This window comes from Piliocolobus tephrosceles, chromosome 21 (genome assembly GCF_002776525.5).
Source record: "Piliocolobus tephrosceles isolate RC106 chromosome 21, ASM277652v3, whole genome shotgun sequence".
NCBI classification, from domain to species: Eukaryota; Metazoa; Chordata; class Mammalia; order Primates; family Cercopithecidae; genus Piliocolobus; species Piliocolobus tephrosceles.
Window position 1 is genome coordinate 9859178 of NC_045454.1, and position 26215 is coordinate 9885392.

Consider the following 26215-nt stretch of genomic DNA (forward strand, 5'->3'; position numbering starts at 1 on the left):
ACCAAAATAAGATTGTTTTATTCCAATTCTGAAGCACAATAGTCCAAACAATTCCCCTCCCCTGCTGGAGACTCTCCCAATCCCCAGTGCCCCCCCCTCCTTCAGAAGGCAAAGGGGGTCGATGTCTCCAGGTGTTGGAGAAAAACCAAAACCACGCCCCTTCCATTTCTTCTCTACCCATCTCCTTTGTCTTATCTCCGATTTTTCTTCCCCCTCCTACATCCTGTCCCTTCCTCTCCTGCTTCCCCCAGCTTTTCCTCATGTCTTCATTTCTGTCTCTTCATTTCTTGTCCTCTCTCCTCCATTTCCGGCTCCCCTTTCCATCTTTTCTCGCTTATCTCCTCTCCTTCGTCTGTCTTCTGTACTTCCTCCCTTTCCCCGTCTCCCCCTGCACGCACTCCCTAGATTGGCCAGTCTACTCTTGCCAGACACTCCCCGTATCATCGCTTCCTCCCCCTCCCCCCAGCTCTGCCCTTTTCCCTCCTTCTGCCCCAGCCTGACCCTGTCTACACCTCTCAGCACATGCTTCCTCTCCAGAGGGAAGCCCTCAGAATCCGCCCTGGCCATTGACACCTTCCCCAGCTGTGGCTCCAGGACCTCAGAGACCAGTCAGCTTGCCCTTGGACCCAGAGAGGCAAACTGCCATGAGGAGGTCCCTGGATGACCCAGGAGGTGGCCAGGGGGACTGGAGTGGTCTCCTTGGCCTCAGCCCTATTATCTTTGGGATCGAAGAATGCCCTCCCACCCTCCCGGTGGAGGGTGGTGGGCAGAGGCATGAAGGGTCAGGGCTCCGGGGCTCTCCCCCAGCAATCCCTGAGCAGGTCCATGTGGAATAAGGCTGCCCCAGTGAGGAGGCGCGCTGCAAAGAGGTGTCTGCAGGGCAGACGGCGGGCGGCATGGATTGAGCAGCTGCAGCGTGTCAGGGCCCCATCCAGGAAGAAGTCCGAGGTGCCGTCCTTAAGGGCAAAACCAGCTCCGGTCCAGTGGAAACCCCGGGTCCCATGCTGCCTAGCAAAGGCCAGCTCCTCAGCCACCAGGTCTGCCAGCTCTGGCCCGCAGGCTGCTCGGAATTTGGCCAGGGGTTCCCAGTCCACCTCCTCCTCTCCTGGGGGCCGGCAAAGCCTCTTTGGTTCCCTGGGGCCATCTTCGCTTCCTTCCTGCAGGCCGTCACCTGCAGCCAGGTGTTCGCTCCTCACCACTGCCCATTCTGGGTTGCCTTCCAATACAGTCCCCACCGGGGTGCCACACACGACTCCATTCCCCAGCCCTAGACACCGCCCTCCCGCGTCTCCCCACTCCATCCCTCGACCAGGTCGGCTCTTGGGGCCCACAGACCAGGCTCCCCTTCCATCTCCATTCTCCACACCTGTGACCCTCGTGTCTCCCAGCTGGACCAAAACGATATCCTCCAGGCCCCTTCTTCTTTTGGCTCCCACCCTTGCTCCCCTCTCCTCTGCAATCTCTGGCCCTCTCCTCCTCTCATCTTCCCACTGGGGTCCCCTTTGGTCTCCGTTCTCAGGGGCCAACTCCAGGGACTTCTCCAAGGGGATCCCCCTCAAGTTTCTGACCTCCAGCGCCCTCCCCTTCTCTACTTCTGACTGTGGCCCCTTCCATTCTGCAGTTCTCAGTCCCCCTGCCTTTTCATCGTGCAGCTGCGCCCCCCTCCAGGGGCTTCCTTCAAGACTCCTGACCCTCTCATAGTCAAACTGGGTCCCCCTCAGGTCGGTGGTCTCCAGCGCCCTACTGCAATCCTCCAACTGGGCCACCCTCCAGGTATATCCTTCCAATCCTCGTAGTGCCTGGTCCTCCAGTTGGGCCCCTCTCCAGACATAACCTTCCAGTCCCCAATCTTTCTCACCCTCCAACTGGGGCCCCCTCCAGTCTCTAATCTCTGGCCCTTTCAGGTGCCCTTTCTCCAACTGCGACCCTCTCAAGACACCTCCTTCCAGTCCCCTCGGCTTCTGCTTCTCCAACTGGCCCCCTCTCCAATCTCTGATCTGCAGGGCCCTCCCCTTCTCACCTTCGAACTGACCCCCGCCCCAGTCTCTGGTTTCCAGTGCTCTTGCCCACTCCTTCTCCATTTGGGGCCCCCTGCAAATACTTCCTTCTTTCGAAGCCCCTCCCCAGTCGCCTGTCTCCAGGCCTCTCACCCTCTCGTTCTCCACCTGGGCCCCCCTCCCCGGCTCATCCTCCAGCCAAGGCCCCCCGCCATCGGGCCCCTCGGGCACTGACTCCCCGGCCGCGTCGGCCCACTGCATGGCCACTAGGTCGCGAAGGCACTGTGCCACGCCACGCGAGGGGCTGAGACGGCGCAGCAGTCGCCGGCGATGGCCTCGAACCAGGGCGCACGCGTCCAGGTCTCGGGCCGCCTCGAAGGCGCGGAAGCGGACCCACATGTCGCGGCGGGGCTCCCAGTTGCGTTCGAAGTAGTCTACGAAGGCGGCCGGGCCGTGGGCGTGGAGCTCGGCCAGCGCCTCGTCGTAGGCGGCGGGCGACGATGCGCCAGCCAGGCGGCACAGGCGTGACCACAGGCCCGGGTCCTCGCGGCCGGCGCCGCCCAGCTCCTGCGCCTTGCTGAAGAGCGTCTCCAGGCCCTGCGCGCGGCAGATCTGCACACGCGCACAGGGCAGCAGCTGGCGCACTGCAGGCAACTGCGCCGCCACCTCGGGCCCAGCGGTGAGGCAGCGCACGCGGCCCTTGACGTCTGGCGCACTCTGCAGCAGCGACGCAAGCGCGAAGCGCAGCAGGCTCGGCGTGCCCGGGCGTGCCACGCAGCAGGCAGCCTGGCGCGCACGGCCCGAGCCGTCCACGCACAGCACGGCCAGCAGATCCAGCGCACCCTGCAGCCCCGGCAGCCGGTCCACGAGCAGCATGCGCGGGAAGCGCCGCAGCAGCGCCCTGGTGCGCGACGTCAGAAAGAACACCGTCTCCACCACTGCCTGGTCTTCCACGAACACCAGCTTCACCTGCGGCCGGGGGCAGGGAGGCAAGGAAAGAGGTCAGAGGATGCTGAGGTCTCCCCGCCCAGCTCCCCGACCTCGGTTTCCCCTTCTACGGAAACGGGAACCCATTCATTCTTGACTGCATATGCATTTATTCTTTTGACCGGCAGGAGGCAGTGCAGAGAAATGATTAAAAACAGACTGGAGCCGGATTGCCTGGGTTTGAGATCCGGGTACCACAGTCTAACAGCTATGTGATTTTTTGCACATGACACTTTTAGCTTCTCTGAGCCTCAGTTTCCTCCGCCGGAAGCTGGCTATTCATTCCTCCGTGTGCTGAGAGGCAGTCCAGGTAGTGGGTCTCAAAATGTGGGCCCTGGACCAGCAGCATCACCATCGGTTCTTGGCACCTTGACAGAAATGCACCTTCTCGGGGCGACGTCAGACCTGTTGAGCCTGAAACTCTGGGAGCGGCCCCGGCAATCTAGTTTGACAAGCCCTCCAGGGGACTCCTATGCATGCTTAAGTTAAGGATGACTGGTCTAGTGGTAATGAGCTTCGATTGTGGAGGCAGATCATTTAGCTTTGAGTCCTACCCCCACCACTTCTGAACCCGGTAATTTAACCTCTCTGTGCCTCAGTTTCCTCCTTAACCTCCATATTCCCTGATTCTCCCTTCTAGGAACTGAACATTCCTTTCTCCACGCATTGAAAGGCAGGACAATGGTGAAAAGCATGGCCTCTGGGGCCAAGATCCCTGGGCTGAGATCTTGGAGACCCTGCTTCCTGGCTGTGTGCCTTTCTGCCAACTTCCCTAATCTCACCTTTCATTTGTAAAGCGATGATAATAAGAGCATCTCTGTGATTGGAAAGATGAGATGCAGGCAAGCATTTAGAACATTGCCTGGTACATATAATATTACTGTTACTACTTATCCAACACATAGTAAGTGTTCTGACAGTGGTCATTATAATTATCATCTCTGTTCAAACACCACGTCATCAAGGTCTTCTCTGACCTTCCCAACTAAGCAAACACCCCATCTCTCTCTGGCTCCTCCTGGCCATGGCACTTACCACCCTTTGGCAAGTCATATCTTCATTTGCTCACCTGCCCATTGCCTGCTTGCCCTCCTTAAGATGGAAGCCCCACAAGCACAGGGACGTTCCCATTCGGGATGGTCTCTCTTGGCCTCTGCCCTATGTGGCGCTTCCCTTTGCTGATTTTATTCTGCATCCTTCTGCTGTAATAAACTGTAGCCTTGGCTGTAACAGCATCCGTGATGCTTTGAATGGTACCTGCCCCAGAAAAATGGCTCAGTACATCCTGAGTGAGGGAACTCACGCGAGGGTGTGCAGCCATGTCCAAGGCCACATCTGTAGGGCAGAGGTTCAAGGATCAGACTCCTGGATTTGCCTCTTATTAGCTGTGGGACTTCGGGCAAGTGACCTCCCCTCAATGAGCCTTGGTTCCTTGTCTGGAAAAATGGGGATGTCTATTTAACAGGGTCATGGATGGGCTAAAATGAGATCACTCCTGGCCAACGCATGGAAGGACACCTAGGGTGCATCAGATCTCAGCGGTTCTTACTATCTGTCTCGATCTCTCAGCAGTATTCAGCACAAGTCTACATGGCTGACCCCAATAAGGACTCTGGACACCAAGGCCCAAGTAAGTGTCCCTGGCTGGCAACACATCACTGTCGTCATACGTCATTGGTGGGAGAATTGAGCACTGTCCACGGGACTTCACTGAGAGAGGACATTTGGCAGCTCATGCTGGTCTCTCTTGGCTTCTGCCCTGTGTGATGCTGCGGGATAATTAAGGAATCAGGGAGACTGATGGGGTCGCCCTATGTGGCTCTTCCCTTTGCTGGTTTTATTCTGTATCCTTCTGCTATAATAAACTGTAGCCTTGACTGTCACATTTTTTCTGAGTTCTGTGATTCCTTCTAGTGAATCATGGAAACTGAGGGTGGTCTTAGGGACCCCCAGCTATACCAGAGGAGAAACTAGCCCAAGGCCGTGGCACTAACAAGTGGTGATGCTGGGATCCAATGGACCCAGATCATTAGGCATGATTGGAAATGAAAGCAGTGGGTGAGAAAACATGTGTGGGTGGCATTTTAAAGGGCAGGATGACATTCGATGAAGGCGGGGCTAGGTAAATGAATACTTTTTTTTTTTTTTGAGACAGAGTCTCACTCTGTCGCCCTGGCTGGAGTGGAGTGGCATGATCTTGGCTCACTGCAACCTCTGCCTCCCGGGTTCAAGCGATTCTGTCTCCTCAGCCTCCCATGTAGCTGGGATTACAGGTGCCCACCACCACACCCGGCTAATTTTTGCACTATTAGTAGAGACGGGGTTTCACCATGTTGGTCAGGCTGATGAATACAAATATTTACTGAGAAAATATGATGTGCCATGTGCTGGCTCAGGCACAGAGGAGAACAAATGAGACACACCACGGAGTGAGAGGAGACAGCCTGCAGGCCAAGGATAAATAAATATAAAAAAGAAGGCTTTGAGTGTGCAAGGCACACATGAGGTAGTTTCTCTGCACCAGGCATGTTTCCAGCAATTAATCTTTCATCCTCACAATATCCCTGTAAGACAGATACTATGATTATCACCCCCTTTTTCAGATAAGGACACTGAGGCACACAGGGCTTCAGTTGCTTGCCTGGAGTCACCCATGTGATTTGCAACACCAGGTGAGCTGGGATTTGAGCCCTCACAGCTTGGGTCCAGGGCCTCTTGTTCCTGACCAGTCTACCCTACAGCCTTCCAAAAAGTGACCAAACAGCCCTGGCTTAGGCACACAGTGGACGGCAGTGCATTTCACAGACATGGAGGAACTCACGGGGGAACAGATTTTGAGGATGTGAATGAGTACAGGTGTCCTTTCAGACACACAAGTTGGTAGCATGGGGAAGCATCTGCCATAGACGGCAGATTCCACGAACATGAACATCAGAAACCATGCCCTTACTACTTTCCATTCACACCTCTTCCGACACGTGAGTAAATCCTCCCTTTTTCATGTGATCAGAACGATACTATTCACCAAACTGCCCCAAAGAAAAAATTGAAGGAATAAAAATAATAGCTAAGGCTGGGCACAGCGGCTCACGCCTGTAATCCCAGCACTCTGGAAGCCGAGGCGGGTGGATCACTTGAGGTCAGGAGTTCAAGACCAGCCTGACCAACACGGTGAAGCCTCATCTGTACTAAAAATACAAAAAGCAGCTGGGCATGGTGGCGCGCACCTGTAATCCCAGCTACTTGGGAGGCTGAGACGGGAGAGCTGCTTGAACCCGGGAGGCGGAGGCTGCAGTGAGCCAAGATTGTGCCACTGCACTCCAGCCTGGGCGACACAGAGAGACTCCATCTCAAAAACAAAAACAACAACAACAAAATAATAGCTAAATATTGAACATATGCAGGGCTTTCTACTTTCTGAGCACTATTCCTCCCATCCTACACACACACACACACACACACGCACACACACACTGTACCTTAATTCTCACACAACCCCAACAGCCCTATGAGATGGTATTATCCCCATTTTACAGATAAATGAAATAAGGTTTGGAGAGGGTAAATAGGTTGTTCATAACTTGTTCTATGTTCCGTAGCTAGTAACGGGCACAGCCAGAACGTTCATAAAGCGTTCAGCACCTATCAATATAAATAAAATCAAGTCACCAAAATCAACACCCCAAAAATGGCTTGATGTAAAAACAGGCTATATGGCATAGAAAATATTCCCTTTGGAAGCCATGAAAAGCTAGAAAAGCTGAAACTGAACTGCAGGAGGCCTGTGTAACTACAGAGCAGGGGAAACTCGAGCCCCATATTCAGACAGGGCTTTGGGCGGCCCTTGATGAAACAGCACCCTATGGTTGCTGCTTGCCAAGAAATTGCAGTTCTCCCTCTCCTGGCCACTTAGTAGCATTGCACCTCCCTGCCCCCTTGCAGGTAAGCAGTGTCATGTGACTTGCTTTGGCCAATGAAGTGTGAGTGGGAGGGAGCTGAGGCATCACATCCAAGGAGAAGCGTTGGCAGCCACCCCTGCCCCATGTGGTTATTAGGTAGGGGTGAATGCTCATTCTCCTGGGTCCCAGAATGACTCAGATAAACAGTACCCCCCAACATCCCATGGTGGCCGTGTAAGTAAGCAAGAAATAAAATGCAATGAGTTCAGCCACTGAGATTTGAGGACTGTTCATTATTACAGCAAAACCCAGGCCATCCTGACTCACACAGCCTCAAGACCCTCTAATTTGTCCTTTGAGGAGAGAAACAAATGCGTTTAGTATGCTGGGACTACTGCCCATTTGTCTTTCTTTCTTTCTTTCTTTCTTTTTTTTTTGAGATGGAGTCTCAATCTGTCGTCACTCAGGCTGGTGTGCAGTGGCGTGATCTTGGCTCACTGCAACCTCCGCCCCCTCAGGTTTAAGTCATTCTTCTGCCTCAGTCTCCCGAGTAGCTGGGACTACAGGCACCCACCAGCATGTATTTTGTAGAGACGGGTTTCACCATGCTGGCCAAGCTGGTCTCAAACTCCTGACCTCAAGTGATCCACCCACCTCAGCCTCCCAAAATGCTGGGATTACAGGTGTGAGCCACTGTGCCCAGCTCTATTTTTTACCTTCTTTTTAAGCATTAATTATTTGAATATGCAAACATCCACATGGTCCAAAAGTCAAACAATGTAAAGCGATATGTAAAAGGCCTTAGTCCCACCTGTTTAGTCTAATCAGTCTGTTTCCATTCACTATTCTATTGCCATCCACGGTTCTTGGTATTCTTCTAGAGTTTCTTTATATGAATACAAGTAAGCACACCTATAATTCTTATTTCCTCTATTTTATAGATAATACAGCATATTATGTACAGTTTTGCATTTTGCTTTTTTAACTTAAAAATGTGTTTGAGAGATCTTTCAAAATAGTTCCTAGACGTGTTCTCATTATTATTATTATTATTATTATTATTATTATTATTATTGTTATTTTTAGGACAGAGTCTTGCTCTGTCACCCAGGCTGGAGTGCAGTGGCACCATCTCGGCTCACTGCAAGCCACCCCTCCTGGGTTCACACCATTCTCCTGCCTCAGCCTCCCGAGTAGCTGGGACTACAGGCGCCCACCATCACGCCCAGCTAATTTTTTGTATTTTTAGTAGAGACGGGGTTTCACCGTGTTAGCCAGGATGGTCACGATCTGCTGGCCTTGTGATTGGCCCACCTTGGCTTCCCAAAGTTCTCATTCTTTTTTAGTGCTGTGTAGTAATCCATGGATGGATATACCACAGGTTATGTAACCGTGACCCATTGGAGTTTGGGTTGTTTCTAATCTGTTGCTTTCACAAATAACAATGATTAACCTTGTAAGTAAGTCCTTCCACAGCTGTGCAACTACATCTGCAGGATAAATCACCAGTAGTGGGATTGTGGGCCTAAGGGTGAGTGTTCTTGTCATTTTGATAGATAGATATTGCTAAATTGCCCTCCACTGAGATCATACCAGCTTCCCATTGAGTATTCTTTTTTTTTTTTTTTGAGACAGAGTCTCGCTCTGTCGCCCAGGCTGGAGTACAGTGGCGCAATCCGATCTCGGCTCACTGCAAGCTCTGCCTCCCAGGTTCACACCATCTCCTGCCTCAGCCTCCCGAGTAGCTGGGACTACAGGTGCCTGCCACCATGCCTGGCTAATTTTTTCATTTTTTTGTAGAGACAGGGGCTCGTTATGTTGGCCAGGCTGGTCTTGAACTCCTGGGCTCAGGTGATCCTCTCACTTCGGCCTCCCAAGGTGCTGAGATTACAGATGTGAGCCGTTGCACCTTTTATATTATTAGTATTACATATTATGAGTTACATATTATAATATTAATATTATGTTATCTATTATGTTACCCTGTTATATTACTATTGTATTAACATATTAATAATATATAACTCTTTCAGTAGATATTATAAGTGAAAAAAAAGGTGAAACTTCTCTGTAAAAGTGATGGATTGAACACTGCTCTAGTTTCACTCCCTCTTGAACCTCAAGTACATCTATTTTTAAAATGGCTTTTTTTTTTTTTTTTTTTTTTTAAAGACAGGCAATATGACAGGGATAGAACTTTGGAAACTGGAAAGCAGCTGGCCATGCTAATCCCACCCCACCCCCAAAACCCATGAATCCTAAGCCAGCAATTGGGGAGTGCTGAGAACCAGCAGCAAAGTCCTCAAAAGGAATTGGCAACACCAGGCCAGTTTTGCAGAAGGCAAAATACAGATGAACTGAGGGCTGTTTCAGCAGCAGCTAGATCTCCAAATCCCACTTCCCCTCTCCCGTTCCTCCTCCTCCATCCCAGTTCTGGGGGTTTATTCTGTAGACAGGGCAAAACACAAAGGGGCCGCTGGCTTTGGGGACATCTGGCCCATCTGAAGATGAGGGAGGGGGATTCTGAATCCCAAGTAGGGACTGAGTGAGTCTTGCTGGCTGAATGCCTGACAGCTCCCTGCCTCTGCCCGGGTGGCTCCCAGAAGCTGGCAGCCTGGCCTTGGCAGCCTGGCCTTCACCCCCCGCCAGGAGGCCGGAGGAGTTTTCTTAGGGGGATTTGACCAGCCCCAGAAGAAGAACAAAAGATGGTGACATCTGGCACTCCCCAACGTATAAAGCAAGATGCAAAACAGCGTGTACCCGTCGGGTGGGTGCGATGGCCCACGCCTGTAATCCCAGCACTTTGGGAGGCCAAGGTGAGTGGATCACTTGAGGTGAGGAGTTTGAGACCAGCCTGGCCAACACAGCGAAACCTTGTCTCTGCTAAAAATACAAAAATTAGCCAGGCTTGGTGGTGCATGCCTGTAGTCCCAGTTACTCAGGAGGCTGAGGCAGGAGAATCACTTGAGCCCAGGAGGTGGAGGTTGTAGTGAGCCAACAGCGTGCCACTGCACTCCAGCCTGGGTGACGGGAGTGAAATCCTATCTCAAAAAAAAAAAAAAAAAAAAAAAAAAAAAAAGCCCAAAACCAAACAAACAGCATGTATACAAACAGTCGGCCTGGGTGACTGGCTGCCTTGCTGGGGGTGGGGGATGGGGGGACAGAAAGAGGAAATAAAGTTAAAAATACAGACACGCAAATTGACCTTTATATGTACAGACCTGTGCTGTCCAATCCAGAAGCCATTAGCCACATTAGGTTTACATTTCAGTAAATTAAATGACAAATTCAGTTCCTTAGTCACACTGGCCTCATTAAGTATTCTATAGAGCCATGTGTGGCCAGCGGCCTCCGGATTGGACAGTACAGATAAGAACCATTTTCTTTCTTTCTTTTTAGAAAAGAGTCTCACTCTGTTACCTCGGCCAGAGTGCAGTGGCGTAATCTCAGCTCACTGCAACCTCTGCCTCCTGGGTTCAAGCAATTCGTGTGCCTCAGCCTCCCAAGTAGCTGAGATTACAGGCACCTGCCACCATGCCTGGCTAATTTTGAATTTTTAGTAGAGACCAGGTTTTGCCATGTTGGCCAGGCTGGTTTTGAACTCCTGACTCTAGGTGATCCACCTGCCTCAGAGTCCCAGAGTGCTGGGATTACAGGTGTGAGTCACCACGCCCAGCCTGGATAAGGAACATTTCTATCATTGTAGGAAGATCCACTGGGCAGTGCTGGTCCATAGGATAGAAAGCTAGATATGATTTACAAGCTGCTAATAACTCTGGAGGGGAGGGGACCTGGGGGACAGGATGTGACAAGAAGACTTTTCACCACCTACCCTTTTTAGAACTATGTGAATGTATAACATATTCAAAAAGTAAATATTTAAATGTTGCTTCACTAATCTGTCTCTCTTGTCCTAGAACTCCTTCCTCCTTTCTTTTAAGAGTATTAGGGGCTGGGCATGGTGGCTCATGCCTGTAATCCCAGCACTTTGGGAGGCTGAGGTGGGCGAATCACCTGAGGTCAGGAGTTCAAGACCAGCCTGACCAACATGGAGAAACCCCGTCTCTACTAAAAATACAAAAATTATCCAGGCATGGTGGTACATGCCTGTAATCCCAGCTACCTGGGAGGCTGAGGCAGGAGAATCGCTTAAACCCAGGAGACGGAAGTTGCGGTGAGCCGAGATCGCGCCATTGCGCTCCAGCCTGGGCAACAAGAGTAAAACTCTGTCTCAAAAAAAAAAAAAAAAGTATTAAGGCAGGCCAAAACACAGACCCAGGAGCCAACCTTGGTTTAGCCTAGATTCCAAGACAGCCTTCAAAATGAAAAGACAATTCCCCTTCCAAGGAAGGCTGTGATTTATGAATGAGCTGCTTTGCACAGGAACAATCCTGCAGAAGGCGGTTTCAGGGAAGAACCGCTGAGGCTTATTTATGTAATGGTGGGCAGTGGATGAGAGTTACTAGGTCAGTAAAGACTAGAGGAGTGGGAAATGCATGTGTGTTTGTCCCCACAGTGAAGGCGACGGGTCTGGATCCTGGCTGTGTGGGTCCGAAGCCCAGCTCTGTCACTAAATAGCTGTGTGACTTTGAGTCAGTTACTTGACTTCTCTGTGCTTCAGTTTCCTTATCTGTAAAATGGGGATGAGAATGGTGGACTATTTCTTCATAAGGCTCAGGTGAAATTAAAATGAGTTATAGTATGTAAAGCACTTAGGGTAGTGCCTGGCATATAGTAAGTGCTTGATAAACATTAGCTAAAATTATTATTATGTCAGGACAGAGGCCTGGGCTTGGGCTGGTGGCTTGAATCAGGGCTTCTTACTGGGCATGAGATGAAGACAGGAAGAGTGTGCCAGAGCTGAATCTCGACTTCACGCTGCCTTGGGACCTCTTCCACACCCAAGGGAGACAAAGGCACAGCCAGGAGGAGAAACCAGTTCTTTTCCCACTTTCTCATCTTTCTTTCCTTTTTAAACTTCAAGTTCACCCCAAACTTGAAGTTGGATTAAAACTGCAGAGATTCCTTATGGAGCAGCAGCCATCCTCACTGTTCCTCCAACACAAGCTTGCTTGTGCCTCTGGGCCTTTGCACTGGCTGTTCCCTCTGCCTGGAACTCTCTTCCCTCTGATGACAGAATGAGGGTCCCTTGCCTCTGTTCCATCTCCTCTGCTTCACCGTCATTTGCTTAAAGAGACCTTCCCTGACCAATTCAAACAGCACCCTTAGAACTGTCCCGCTCCAGGCCCTGGCCTTTTTCTCCTTTATAATACTTATCGCGCCATCACATCACAGGACATAGCACTCTTCCTTCTCCTAATTCTCCATCTGCGTGGGGGGTTTGGGTGTGTTCTCCCCTTGTGAACATTCACCAAACTAAATATTTATCATTTGTGCATTTTCTATTTGTGTAATTCAATTTTTTTTTTTTTTTTATTTAAATAGGCCTGGCATAGTGGTTCATGCCTATAATCCCAGCACTTTGGGTGGCCAAAGCAAGAGGATCGCTTGAGTCCAGGAGTTCGAGACTAGCCTGGGCAACATAGGGAGACCCCCAACATCTCTACAAAAACTAAAAAAAATTAGCTGGGTGTGATGGGGCACGCCTGTTGTCCCAGCTACTCGGGAGAATGAGGTGAGAGGATTGCTTGAGCTTGGGACATCGAGGGTGCAGCGAGCCGTGATTGCCACACCGCACTCAGCCTGGGTGACAGTGAGATCCTGTCTCAAAAAAAAAAAAAAAAGTTAAAAAAAAAATGTACATAGCACTTGTCATCACTGTGGCTCCTCTTCTTGCTAGCACCCAGCCCCTAGTGATGTTACATCACATTTGGATGTGTTTGTTGGTTGTTGGTTTCTCCCGCCAGAACTGCAGTGGTGTTCTGGCAGTTACCTCTGCAAGGCAGCCAATAGCCAAAGGTGGCTATTTAAATTTCAATAAGTTAGAATAAATTCAGGCCAGGCGCAGTGGCTCTTGCCTGTAATCCCAGCACTTTGGGAGGCCGAGGCAGGTGGATCACGAGGTCAGGAGATTGAGACCATCCTGGCTAACACGGTGAAGCCCCGTATCTACTAAAAATACAAAAAATTAGCCAGCGTGGTGGCATGGCCTGTAGTTCCAGGTACTCAGGAGAATTGCTTGAACCCGGGAAGCGGAGGTTGCAGTGAGCTGAGATCATGCCACTGCACTCCAGCCTGGGCAATAGAGCACTCCAGAGTGAGGCTCCGTCTCAAAACAATTAATTGATTAATTAATTCAGTTCCTCAGTGTACTGACACATTTCAAGTGCTCAATAGCCACGTGTGGCTGGGGGTGCAGAATCACAGAATCTTTCCATCCTGGAAGAAAGTTCTACTGGGCAGCACTACACTAGAAGGTGAGCGCTCTGCAGAGAGACTACTGTGGGTCTCGTTTGCTGCTGCATCCCCAGTGCCTCCCTAAGTACTTACTGAATGAATGAACGGATGAATGGAGGAAAGGAGTGAAGGGATGAGAGGGCGGATGAAGGAATGAATGACCCACAAGTCTTCAGCGTGGCTCTCCCCCGCCCCAGCCCCCCTCCTGCCTCTCCCGAGACCCCACCTTGGCCTCGGGGTCCGTGCGGAAGAGGCCCTCGAGCACGTGCAGGGCGTCCAGGACGCCGTGGTCGCGGCCCTTGCAGTAGGAGAGCAGGCGGTGCACGTCGGCTGGGGCCACGAACTGCTTGGAGATCTTGTTGGTGGTGCGCACCGGCAGGCAGGCGTTGGCCAGCAGGTGGCCCGGGCGGAAGTAGTAGGCGAACTCCAGCGGGCAGGCCGGGTGCGAGTGGGTCAACTGGCACTCCGTCACCACGAGGCGGTCCCGCAGCGGGCTCAGCTTGACGATGATGAAGGCGGGGCAGCCGGGCTGGGGGGGCCTGTGGGAGGAACCACCACCGCCCTGGTCACATCACTCTGCTGCCCTCTTCTTCCTTTCCACTCACCTTTTTTTTTTTGAAACTAAGAATTGTTTCAGGCATAGAGAAGAGGGCCTTAAGAATATGCCAGCTGTGTGACCTGGGGCAAGTCACTTCAAGTCTCTATGCCTCAGTTTCCTCATAGGTTAAAAGGGAGGTCCTACTCATCATACCTTCCTCATAGGATCATCATGAGCATGAAAAGAGTTAATGTAAGTAAAGCACCTACAGGGTGTCTGGAATATGGCAAGCAGTAAGTGTTCTAAAATTCTATACCTGCCACCCTCAGTTCTGTCAAAAGTGAATGAATGTTTTATTGTATTTACCTTAACTTTTTATAGAAATAAAAAATTTCGGATAGTCCTGTATCTGCTTCTGGTTTAGCAATAACATCGAAAGTTGAGGCCTTCTGTGAATGCTGCCCTAACAAATTCTCCTTCACTCTGTCTCCAGAGGCAGCCACTATCAAAATTATCTATTAGCATTCCATGTATATTTTTATGCACCCATAAACAATGGGAGGTATGTTTCTGTGTTTTAAAAGCATTGTATATGTGAAGAAGGACTCAAACTCATTAGTCATCAAGGACATAACAAATTAAAATCCTAAGGAAATGACACTACACATCAGCAGAATGGTCAGACAAAAGAGACTGATAACATCAAGTGTTGATGAGGACGTGGAGCAACTGGAACTCTCACTCACCACTGATGGGAGCGTGAAATGGCACAAGCACTTTGGAAAACTGCATGGCAGTATCTACTAAAGATTTTATGCCTCTCCTGTGACCCAGTGGTGCCACTCAAGATAAATGGGCATCTAAAGATGTGTACGAGAATGTTCACAGCAGCACTATGTATATTTGCCAAATACTTGAAACCTAAATATCCAACAATAGAATGAGAAAGTAAGTTGTGGTATATTCCTAAAGTAAAATGCTAATCAGCACCAAGAATGAACACACCATTGCAACCTCCAACAACATGGATGAATCTCATAAACCTACCAAGTGAAAGAAGCCAGACATAAAAGAGAAACGATGATATGATTCCCATTTATATAAAGTTCAACAGCAGGCAAAGTTAACCTCTGCTGTTAGGAGGCTAGATAGCAATTACCCTTAAGTGGTTAACCCTGTGAGGGGGCACCAGGAGGTTTCTTGGGACTGAACATATTCTGTTTCTTGTTCTGGGTGCTGGTTACCTCTGAATTTTATTTTGGGAAAATTCATTCAGTTGCACACGTATGATCTGTATACTTTTCCGGATGTGTGTTACATTTTTTAAAAGTCTACTTAGAAAAAATTTGTTTTGGCCGGGCATGGTGGCTCATGCCTGTAATCCCAGCATTTTGGGAGGCTGAGGGGGAACAGATCACCTGAGGTCAGGAGTTCAAAACCAGCCTGGCCAACATAGTGAAACCCCATCTCTACTGAAAAAAAAAACCAAAAAACAAAAAACAAAAAGAAAATTAGCCAGGTGTGGTGGTGAATAATAGGCTAATGGGATTATACCTGTAATTCCAGCTACTTGGGAGGCTGAGGAAGGAGAATGGCTTTAACCCGGTAGGCAGAGGTTGCAGTAAACCGAGATTGCACCACTGCACTCCAGCCTGGGTGACAGAGCAAGACCTTGTCTCAGAAAAAAAAAGAAAAAAGAAAAAAAAAAGAAAACTCTTTGTGTCTGAGCATTGTGGTAGGAAGAATCACGGTTACCCAAAATGTTCACATCATAGTCACTGGAACTGTACATACACTGCCTTCCATGGCAAGAGGACCTTTGCGGGTGTGATGAAATTAAGGGTCTTGAGATGGGGAGAGTGGATTATCCAGGTAGGCCCAAATGTCACCACAAAGGTTCTTATAAGGGAAGGAGGGAAGTAAGAGGATCAAAGTCAGAGAAAGACTGAAAGATGCTACCCTTCTGGCTTTAAAAATGGAGGAAGAGCCAGGCACAGTGGCACTTGCTTATAGTCCCTGTTACTCAGGAGGCTGAGCTGGGAGGATCACTGGAGTTCAGCCTGGGCAACATAGTGACACTGCTATCTCTTTTTAAAAATTGGAAGAATGGCCAGGCATGGTGGCTCATGCCTGTAATCCCAGCACTTTGGGAAGCCGAGGTGGGCGGATCACCTGAGGTCGGGAATTCGAGACCACCTCGACCAACATGGAGAAACCCTGTCTCTACTAAAAATACAAAATTAGCCAGGCATGGTAGCGCACGCCTGTAATCCCAGCTACTTGGGAGGCTGAGGCAGGAGAATTGCTTGAACCCAGGACGCGGAGGTTGCGGTGAGCAAAGATCTCACCATTGCACTCCAGCCTGGGCAACGAGAGCAAAACTCCATCTCAAAAAAAAAAAAAAAAAAAAAAAAAAAAAAAAAGGAGGAAGAGGCTCCCATCCAAAGAGCATGGGTGGCCTCTAGAAGTTGGAAAGATAAGGAAGGAGATTGTCCTTAGAGCCTCCAGAAGGAACACAGCACCGCCAATGCCTTGATTTTAGCCCAGAGACCTATACTGGCCTTCTGACCTCCACAACTGCGAGATAATAAACTGGTATTGTGTTAAGTCACCTTGTTTGTGGTAATTTATTTGAGACTAAGACAAGCATCCCGCCCTATAGATGCCTTTCCAGCTGGCTTTTCACTTGGATTTTGAAAACTGTTCAGTTTCATTCCTTTTACTGCTGCCCAATGTTCCGCTCCACGACTCTGCCATCTATGATGGTGTTTTCAGTTCTCCTCTTTTACGAATGACATTTCAATCACCCCAGTGTGTGATACGACACTCTCTTACACATCTCTTTATGTGTGTGAGCAAGAGTTTGTTTAGGACAGCGGTTCCCATTACATGAAATTAACATAGGGAGTTGCAACCAGCACTGTAGAAAATGAAATAGGGCCGGGTGCAGTGGCTAGCACCTGTCATCCTAGCACTTTGGGAGGCTGAGGCGGGAGGATTACTTCACTTGGGTCCAGGGGTTTGAGACCAGCCTGGGCAATATAGCAAGAGCCCTTCTCTACAAAAAATGAAAACATAAAAAACCAGCCAGGCATAGTGGCCCACACCCATAGTCCCAGCTATTCCGGGAGGCTGAGGCAAGAGGATCACTTGAGCCTGGGAGACTGAGGTTACGGTGAGCTATGATGGCACCACTGTATTCTAGGCTGGGCAACAGAGCAAGACCCTGTCTCAAAAAAGAAAACAAAAGAGAACAGAAAAAAAAATCAGAGTGTATTTCTCTGATAATAGTATTTAAATTGGTATCTGATTTCTGAAGAGGGTTCCATGTTTCTCCATGTGAGGTAATATCAGTGTTTTCTGGCAGATTTTATGTTTATACAGCAGGGGCTGTCACACATTTTCTGCAAAGGGCCAGGCAGTAAATGTGTAACATATTCTGTTGCTATATTGCAAACGAAGCCATAGACAATATGTAAATGACCAGGCATGGCTATGTTCCAATAAAACTTCATTTACAAAAATATGTTACAGGCCGGGCGTGGTGGCTCACACCTGTAATCCCAGCACTTTGGGAGGCCGAGGTGGTGAGATCATGAGGTCAAGAGTTCGAGACCAGCCTGACCAACGTGGTGAAACCCCATCTCTACTAAAAATACAAAAATTAGCCAGTTGTGGTGGCGCACGCCCATAGTCCCAGCTACTCAGGAGGCTGAGGCAGGAGAATCGCTTGAACCTGGGTGGTAGAGGTTGCAGTGAGCTGAGATTGTGCCACTGCACTCCAGCCTGGGCGACAGAGCGAGACTCTGTCTCAAAAAAAAAAAAAAAAAAAAAAGGTTGCAGGTTGGGATTGGTCCAAGGGCTTCCTAGTTTGCTGACCCTTGTAACACAGACTGCCCAGGGCCTGGCATGTAGTTAAGAAACCCTGGCTCCCAGGTAGTAAATACCCCAGTAGCACACCCCCCAAAACCCTGTGTTTTTTCCAAATGGCCCCCCAGCTGGGTGATTCTCCCCAGTATCCACCCAGAGAAATGCTTAAATCCACCAGTATAAATGCTTAAAAATTTTCTTTGTCAAACCAGAAGAGCACCCTCGACACACTCCTTTTTTCCTACATGCACGAGGTAAAGAAAAACCCAGAAGCCTGCTAGATTTTAAAAATCGAAATACAGAGTCCAAGACTTTATGCCTTATTTAAAGTAACAAGGCTGGGCACAGTGGCTCACGCCCGTAATCCCAGCACTTCAGGAGGCCGAGGCGGGCGGATCACCTGAGGTCAGGAGTTCAAGACCAGTCTGGCCAACACGGTGAAACCCCGTCTCTACTAAAAATACAAAAATTAGCTGAGCATGGTGGCGGGTGCCTGTAATCCCCCCCACTCGGGAGGCTGAGGCAGGAGAATCACTTGAACCTGGGAGGTGGAGGTTGTAGTGAGTTGAGACTGTGCTACTGCACTCCAGCCTAGGGGACAAGAGCGAGACTCCATCTCAAAAAAAAAAAAAAATAAATAAAGTAACAAAATGCAAATTTAGAAAATTATTCAATGTGCAAATAAACATCAATAAAGTAAACCTACCGCCACCACGTGGTATCAGATGGGAGCAAAGACAATTCCAATGTGAAGCCATGTTTGATCTATCAAGACTGCAAGTTCATGGAATGTTACCCGGTTCATTTTTCTAGAATAATTAATGGGCTTTTGTGAAACCCTTGGTCTGACTTCCTTCAGCGTAGGTGTTTCAGGCCCTAGAACAGCCCCTTGCTCCGCCTAGGTCACCTCTTCTGCGAAGCCATATATCTTGCCAGAGAACAGAGCATCTCCTCTGCAGGGACCCAGAACCTCACATAACCGCCTACTGGTGCTTCAACACACCATTTTTGCAATCTCGCCACCTATCCGGAGGAATAATGTCATCCCCCGCTAAATGCAAATTCCACATGGTTAAGAATTTTTGTCTGTTTATCTCTGTATCATCAGCACCTAGAATAGTACCTGGTGTCTGGAGGTGTTCAGTAAGTGTGTGATGATTCAATGACTATGTAATCTACAAACCCTGGCACACCGACTCTGGGATATGGTCTCCATTCCACCAAAACCATCCATCACCAAGTCCTACCCATTCACTTTTTTTTCCATTTCCACAACCTATCGTAAGTTCTTCCCTCCTTCATAAAACATTCCTCTCCCTTTTCACCTAGTCAACTCCTACTCATCCTTCAGGCCTCACAGCCAGCACTGCCTCCTCCGGGAAGTCTTCCCTGACCATATCCAGGCTAGGGAAGAGTCTATCACATGTAGGGATTTTATTTTATTTATTTATTTATTTATTTATTGGAGACGGAGTCTCACTCTGTCCCCAGGCTGGAGTGCGGTGGCGCAACCTCAGCTCACTGCAACCTCCACCTCCCTGGTTCAAGCAATTCTCCTGCCTCAGCCTCCTGAGTAGTTGGGACTGCAGGCGTGCGCCACCACGCCTGGCTAATTTTTTTTATTTTTATTTTTATTTTAGTAGAGATGGAGTTTCACCATGTTGCCCAGGCTGGTCTCAAAACTCCTGAGCTCAGGCAATCCGCCCGCCTCAGCCTCCCAAAGTGCTAGGATTACAGGTGTGAGCCACCGCGCCTGGCCAGGATTTTTATTTATGTCCATCTGTAATATACACTCCCCATGGAAATCCCAGCATCTAAAAACACCACCTTGCACATTGCAGGGGCTCCCAAAAACCTCTTGGGTTAAGGGACAGATAGGCTGATGCCCAGAACTAACACATCGTTAGGGGACCCATGGCACAGTCAACCCTCACAATGAGGGTTGAATGATTGAAATAAAGATGAGGTGAGGAGAGAGAAAGAGAAAGTGAGAAACAAAGCGGGAGGGTGGTCATTAAAAGCTTGGGCTTAGTAACCAGAATGAGGGTCCAGACTCTGGTTTTCCTTCTTAGCAGCTGTGTTATCCTGGGAACAATCTTTTAAGTATTCTGTGCCTCAGTTTTCTCACCTGGAAAGTGGGGCTAATAGTAACACTAGGGTCTCAGTCTTGTTGAGAGGGTTAAATAAGAGGATTAAATTATGTAAAGGGGTTAGACAAGGGGCTAGTGCATAGTAAACAATGCAGAAATAGTAGCTGCTATTTTCAAAACTTTTTTTCAAGGACCTGTTGCTTTGCTTTGTTTTGCCTTCCACTTACCCATTTACTCATTTTTTTGAGACAGAGTCTCGCTCCGTCATCCAGGCTAGAGTGCAGTGGCACGATCTTAGCTCACTGCCAACTTTGCCTCCTGGGCTCAAGTGATTCTCCTGCCTCAGCCTCCCGAGTAGCTGGGATTACAGGCACCCACCACGATGCCTGGCTAATTTTTGTATTTTTAGTACAGATGAGGTTTCACCCTGTTGGCCAGGCTGGTCTCAAACTGCTGATCTCAAGTGATCTGCCCACCTCGGCCTCCCAAAGTGTTGGGATTATAGGCGTGAGCCACCGCACCCAGCTACTCATTTATTCTTGATCTTTCAGGTTTTCAAGATCTTTGTGTTTTCAAAGGCTGGTGTGTATTGAGAAAGGCTGAGCAATTCTGTTCCAGGGAGGGAAGTGCTGAGAGAGAGGGACAGGGGAGGAACTGGAGCTGGAGAGCTGAAGCTGCAGCAGTGGTGACTTGGAGAGAGTCACTGTGCAACCTCTGGCAAGGGGGAAGGAGTGGCCAGGAAGAAAGTTCTTGTCGGGTTCCCTGCACCTGCAGCCCCAGCCTCCTCCTTCGTGTCCGTTCTCTGTCCCCAAGATGGTCTCCCACATGGCCCCAGAGGGATCCTCCTCCAGCCAGAACTGACCCTACTCACAGCCTTCTAGGGTTCCCACCACCCCCAGGATGAAGTCTCAACCCCTGGACTCAGCCCTGCCAGGTCCAGGCTTTGCCACCACTGCAGTCTCATTACCTGCCTTTCCTTACACGCTAACTTCTCCAGTTTGACCTCAGCCCACGGGCTGTCCCTGGGCTGTGGCACTGGAGAGGCTCTGCCTTGAGCAGCTCAGGAGAGTTGGGGAGCTAGACGTGACGGGTCCAAGACATCATTCCTGAACCGGCTCATCAACCACTTGCTCCCGCACTCCCCATTCAGAGACCATCTCATCATCTACCCATTCCTAGGAGTGTACCCGGGGCCCTGTCCTCGCCCCCTCCATAGTCCTGTCTCTCCTGCTTCTTGGCTGTCTCTGATATTGGTAGAGCACTTGGGACAGTACCAGCACATAGTAAACCTAGTGCATCTGTTAGCTCAAATACTATACATACATAAACATATCAACAAAATTCTTCAAGGTTCTGCTTACTGGCCACCACTTCCAGGAAGCCTTCCAGAACCACTCAGTAAACTTTCAGGTGGGGCTGACCACTCCCTTTGTATCCTCCTGTCATCTCCTCCTCAATCTCGCTCTGACTACTATGGGCCACTATCTACAATTTTTTTTTTTTTGGTCTTTGTCTACCGCATTAAGTTCTGAGCTGTTCAAGGGCCGAGATCAGCCTTGGATTCCAAATGTCCAGTGAAGAGCATGCACATAGTAGGTGCTCAATAAGTATTTGTTACATCGGATTGGGTTCTGTTCATAGGTTTCAGATTAGGCCTGAGCTTCTTTGAGCTTCTTGCAAGCTCTAACGTTCTAGGTTTCTGGGTGACGTGTGTGTTTGATGCTGTTCCGCTTTCAGATCTCCGAGTCTCTGTTTCTAGAATAAGTAGTGAGAAAAAAGGTGCAAGAATGTATCTCACAATACATATTTAAATAACTACCAGTGAAAGAGTTGTTAAGAGTGTGCTTACTCCGTGCTGGACGTCTCTCTGAATAATTTACCTATGAGATAGACACTGTTATGTCCCCCATTTTCCACATGAGGAAACTGAGGCCACAGAAAGGTGCGGTCACTTGCTCAACAGCATCCACCAAGTATCAGCAGTGCAATGGCCCAGGATTCACGCTCTTGAATCCCGTAACAGCTATCACTTAACCAGCCACCCCATGTTCCAGGCACCAGGGTTATGCATTTTTCTCACGTATGATCTCACGGTATCCTCACAATGGCCCCATGAAGCAGGTATCAGAACCCCATTTCAGAGATGAGAAAACTGAGGCTTGAAGATATGAAGGTCCATTGCCCAAAGGCACCCATCCAGGAAGTCGTGGAGCACGTCTCAGGCAGCCTGAAGGCAGAGCCCGTGTTCTTAAGCACTCTGCTCTTGTCTACAGCGCCCCAACCAAGGGTCTCAAACTCACACACCTACTGGGGCCAGGCAGGCAAAACAAGCAAATGACAGCGCTAGGCATGAGGCAGCAGAGAGTGGCAGGGTTTGGGGCAAACCTGGGCAGCAAAGCCCCATCCAAGAGGGGTGGTCATCTGCCAGTGGAAACATGGGCTCACCTCTTCCGGTGTTCCAATGGAAGCTGGAAACCTAACATTGTGTGGGGAACGACCCCAGTTTAAAACTGGGGTCACACCAGGCACTGTGGCTCATGCCTGTAATCCCAGCACTTTGGGAGGTCGAGGCAGGCGGATCACCTGAGGTCGGGAGTTCAAGAGCAGCCTGGGCAACATGGTGAAACCCTAAAAATACAAAAATTAGCTGGGCATGGTGACGGAGCATGCCTGTAATCCCAGCTACTCGGGAGGCTAAGGCAGGAGAATTGCTTGAGTCCAGGAGGCTGAGGTTGCAGTGAGCAGAGATTGTGCCACTGCACTCCAGCGCAGATGACAGAGCAAGACTCCGCCTCAAATAAAACAAAACAAAACAAAATAAAATAAAATAAAATAAAATAAAATAAAATTGGGGTCAATATGGTTGGGTGTGGTGGCTCATGACTGTAATCCCAGCATTCTGGGAGGCCAAGGTGGACGGATCACCTCAGCCTCCTTGAGGTCAGGAGTTCGAGACCAGCCTGGCCAACATGGTGAAACCCTGTCTCTACTACAAATACAAAAATTAGGTGGGCGTAGTGGCACATAACTGTAGTCCCAGCTACTTGGGAGGCTGAGGTGGGAGAATCCCTTGAACCCAGGAGGCGGAGGTTGTAGGGAGCTGAGATCACACTACTACACTCCAGCCTGGGCAACACAGTGAGACCCCGTCTCAAAAAAATAAATAATAAATAAAATAAAATTGGGGTCCATTAAAATACCCCTGGCCACCTGGGTATAATTCTGGCTCTCCTGGATTTCTCACCTGCCCTTCCTTGCAGCATTGCACAGTTGTAGGGAACTACCTATGAGCTTGTTCTTTTAATGTCAATCTTCCTGTCCAGTCAGAAAGTACCAGAAGGGCAGGGATTTTTGTCTCTTGCCCAACTCCAATGCTCCAACTAGAATATTCCCAGCCCACAGCATGGGACCTGGCCCCTTATTCACTGAATAGATGGATCCTTTTCTTTATCCTGTGGCTTCTCTGCAGTTCAGTCTCCCAGTCTCTGTCTCCCAGTCTTTGTCATGTGTACAAAACCTGGCTCTTCTGTTTCCCTGGCTCTCTCTGGTGTCTCTGCCTCCATATCTCCATGTTTCTGGAATTTTCGGTGACTTTTTTCTCCTCTTGGGGTGTGTGTGTTTTATGCTCTGCCTCTCGAAGTCTCTATTAAATTCTGTAAATCAGGCCAGGCACAGTGGCTCATGGCTGTAATCCCAGCACTTTGGGAGGTGAGGCGGGCAGATCACCTGAGGTCATGAGTTCGAGACCAGCCTGGGCAACGTGGTGAAACCCCATCTCTACAAAAATACAATAATTGGCCAGGCGTGGTGGCGTGCACCTGTAATCCCAGCTACTCAGGAGGTTGAGGCAGGAGAAACAACGCTTGAACTCGGGAGGTGGAGGTTGCAGTGAGCCGATATTGTGCCACTGCACTCCAGCCTGAGTGACAGAGCAAGACTCTGTCTCAAAAAACAAAACAAAACAAACAAACAAAAAAAACACGCAAAAATTAGCCGGGCATGATGGCAGGTGCCTGTAGTCCTAGCCACTGGGCAGGCTGAGGTGGGAGAATCACTTGAACCTGGGAGGTGGAGGCTGCAGTGAGCCAAGATGGCGCCATTGCACTCAAGCCTGGGCGACAGAGCAAGACTCCATCTCGAAAAAAGACAAAAAAAAAGTCTGTAAGTCGAGCCTACACCATCTCTTGCTCCGTGAGTGTCTTTATCTCTCTAGCTCCTCTTCTCACTGTCTCTCAGTACATGTCCCTCCTTGGCTCCCGCCTCTCTACAAGGTGTATTTGGCTGTCTCAGTTGGCCTCTCTCCCTCTGCATCTCTGGGTGGGGTGTTCTCTGCCCCTCTCCCACCCGCACCCACCCCCGGTGCTCCCCTTCCCCCCCAGCAAGACAGCGGCTCAGGTTCACGCACCCCACGGCGGGCCGGCTGGGCGCACGCACGTCCTTGCAGACGAGTCGCACGTAGCTGTACTTGAGCACGTCGATGAGTGTGTAGAGCGGGGGCGCACTGGCCCAGCGGCAGCGCGCCAGGTGCATGGAGCTCTTGACGAAGAAGAGTGCCAGCCGCTGCTGGCACCACGCGTCGAAGAAACGGCTGAACTCGGCCCACGAGAAGAAGGCCCGCTCCCGCAGCTCCTGCTCCTCTTGCCCCGCAGCCGTGCCAGGTGGGGGCTCCGGCCGCTCCATCCTGGGGGCCTGCGTGGAGGAGAGGAGAACAGGTGGATATCAGGCCCATTTCCACCCGGGGTATCTCATCTACCCCATTCTCGGCCTGCCCCGTCGGTGTTGGTGCCTCTATCGAGGTGGGTAGCCCGGGGTCGGACGTGCCTGTTTTTCTCCAAATATATAAATATCCATCCTATCTTTGGCCTCCTCCCACCGCCTTATCCCTGGTTCACTTGGAGCCTGTCATCTTGATTCCTAATTCCAACTCGCCTCCTCCTCCGCAGATGTGACCCTTAGGTACAGTTGAAATCCCGTCTCCCAAAATATGACCCGTAAGCTCAGCCGTGGACATCTCCTCAAATGTGTTCTCAAATTCCAGCTAAAACCTCCTCCCCTTCCCGCTATGTCTCTCACCCAAGAGTAACCTCTAGCGCTCATAATCATCTGGAACTCCTCCCTCCATGTGTCAACAGTTGGCTGTAACCCCTCCAAAGACGCTCCATCTCCAGATGTGCTCCCACACCCAGGCCACGGACCCCTCACCCGGTCACAGGCTTCATGCACCTGTGGCTCCGCACTCCCCAGATGTGTCTCTGGCGTGCAGCTGTTGCCCCTTTCCCCGATTATGACCCTATGGCTCGCCACATGCAGCTGTGGCTGGGGCTTCCCTGAGACGCTCTCATCTCCAGATGTGCTCCCCACATGCAGTTATCGACGCTTCGCCTACAGGTGTGTGCCCCACTTGCGGCTAGTTCTCCTCGGAAGTGTCAGCAATATTCACCTGTGGTCCCCTGCTCCTCAGATGCGGCCCCCAGTCCAGCTGTGGGCCCCTCCTCCCAGTTACACCCACCATTCCCCGCAATGTGCATCTTCGTTCTAGACATGGCCCCTCGTCCTCAGATGGGCTCCTTCACCCCAGACGCTCCCCCCACGTCCAGCTGCGCGTCTCCCCTCGAGCAGCCCCATCCAGCCTGCTCCCGACGCTCCTACTCCCCGCCCCGCCCGCTGCGGCACCTTCCAGCCCCGCCGTCCCACCTAACTGTGCCTCTCCCCTCCCCAAGATGTGCACCCTTCCCGCCCCTCCCCACTCACCTACCCGCCCCGGAGCGGCGTCCACCTCCCACAATGCCCCGCGCCCAGGCCTGGCCCGGCCCTTGCTCCCGGGATGCCCCGCGCGGTCTCCCGCCTCTCTTCCCGCCGTGCCTCGCGCGGGCGCTTCCACCAATTCTTCCTCCTTCCCTGCCAGTCACTTCTCAGACCCTCAGCCACACCCGCTCATCCAGGGCGAGGGAAAGCTCCGGACATTTTCCCAGTGTGCTCTGCGGGAGGGCTCGCCCCACTTCACCCCTTTTCCCGCCCTCCTCCCATTCGGGAGACTACGACTCCCAGTGTCCTCCGCGCGACGGCGGCGGTGCGCACGGTGCCCAGGTCCCGCCCCTAGGCTCTGCCCCGCCCCCGCCCGCCGACGTACGTGCGCGAATGCCGTGGCGCGAACTTGGGACTGCAGAGGCGCGCCCGGCGGACCTGAGTGTGTTGCCCGGGCAGCGGCGCGCAGGACCAGCGCGAGGCAAGTGGGGCCGCCCGCGAGCAGATGGGAGACGGAGGGCGGCGGGCGCGCCGAATGCTTGGGGTCCATGCTTCGCCATGTCGGGGTGTCTGCAGAGGAGCGGGCGTGGGGACGCTGAGGCTGCCGAGAGCGCGGTAGAGAGGAAAGAGCGCGGGCTGCGGGCCGCCGGAGGGTGCAGAGAGATGTCCCCCAGAGGGAGAGGGGCCAGGTAGAGGGTAGACGAGAGATAGAGACAGCTGGGCAGGGCCTCT

The 26215-nt window shown here is 50.8% G+C and overlaps 2 protein-coding genes across 5 annotated transcripts in view; one reads left to right on the plus strand and one right to left on the minus strand.

Annotated features, from left to right (window-relative positions):
* Positions 1–25750, minus strand: ZSWIM9 (zinc finger SWIM-type containing 9). 3 transcript variants are annotated; one of them, XM_023182719.2, is made up of 4 exons: positions 25494–25750; positions 24144–24427; positions 13467–13779; positions 1–2966 (listed from the first exon to the last, which is right to left on the minus strand). In XM_023182719.2, exons 2-4 carry the CDS (start codon positions 24416–24418, stop codon positions 783–785), a joined length of 2772 nt encoding a protein of 923 aa, XP_023038487.1. In that variant the 5' UTR covers positions 24419–24427; positions 25494–25750; the 3' UTR covers positions 1–782. The 3 variants fall into 3 exon arrangements, with proteins under 3 accessions (XP_023038487.1, XP_023038486.1, XP_023038485.1); XM_023182718.2 differs by having other exon boundaries at positions 25490–25750; XM_023182717.1 differs by lacking the exon at positions 25494–25750 and adding an exon at positions 25179–25363.
* Positions 25606–26215, plus strand: part of LIG1 (DNA ligase 1) — a 54350-nt gene continuing 53740 nt past the window's right edge. Inside the window, exon 1 of one of the 2 annotated variants that reach the window (XM_023182720.2) lies at positions 25606–25964. The gene's annotated coding sequence lies outside the window, so the exon portion shown is untranslated. The remainder of the gene's footprint in view (positions 25965–26215) is intronic. The other variant, XM_023182722.3, reaches the window with a different exon arrangement.

Coding starts and splice junctions, on each gene's coding strand:
- ZSWIM9 (XM_023182717.1), bottom strand. CDS start 25,250: ATGGTGGGTGTAACTGGGAGGAGGGGCCCACAGCTGGACTGGGGGCCG. Junction 13,780..24,143: donor CCCAGCCGGCCCGCCGTGGG/GTGCGTGAACCT, acceptor TTCCTCCCACAG/GCCCCCCCAGCCCGGCTGCC. Junction 2,967..13,466: donor GCACGGACCCCGAGGCCAAG/GTGGGGTCTCGG, acceptor CCCCGGCCGCAG/GTGAAGCTGGTGTTCGTGGA.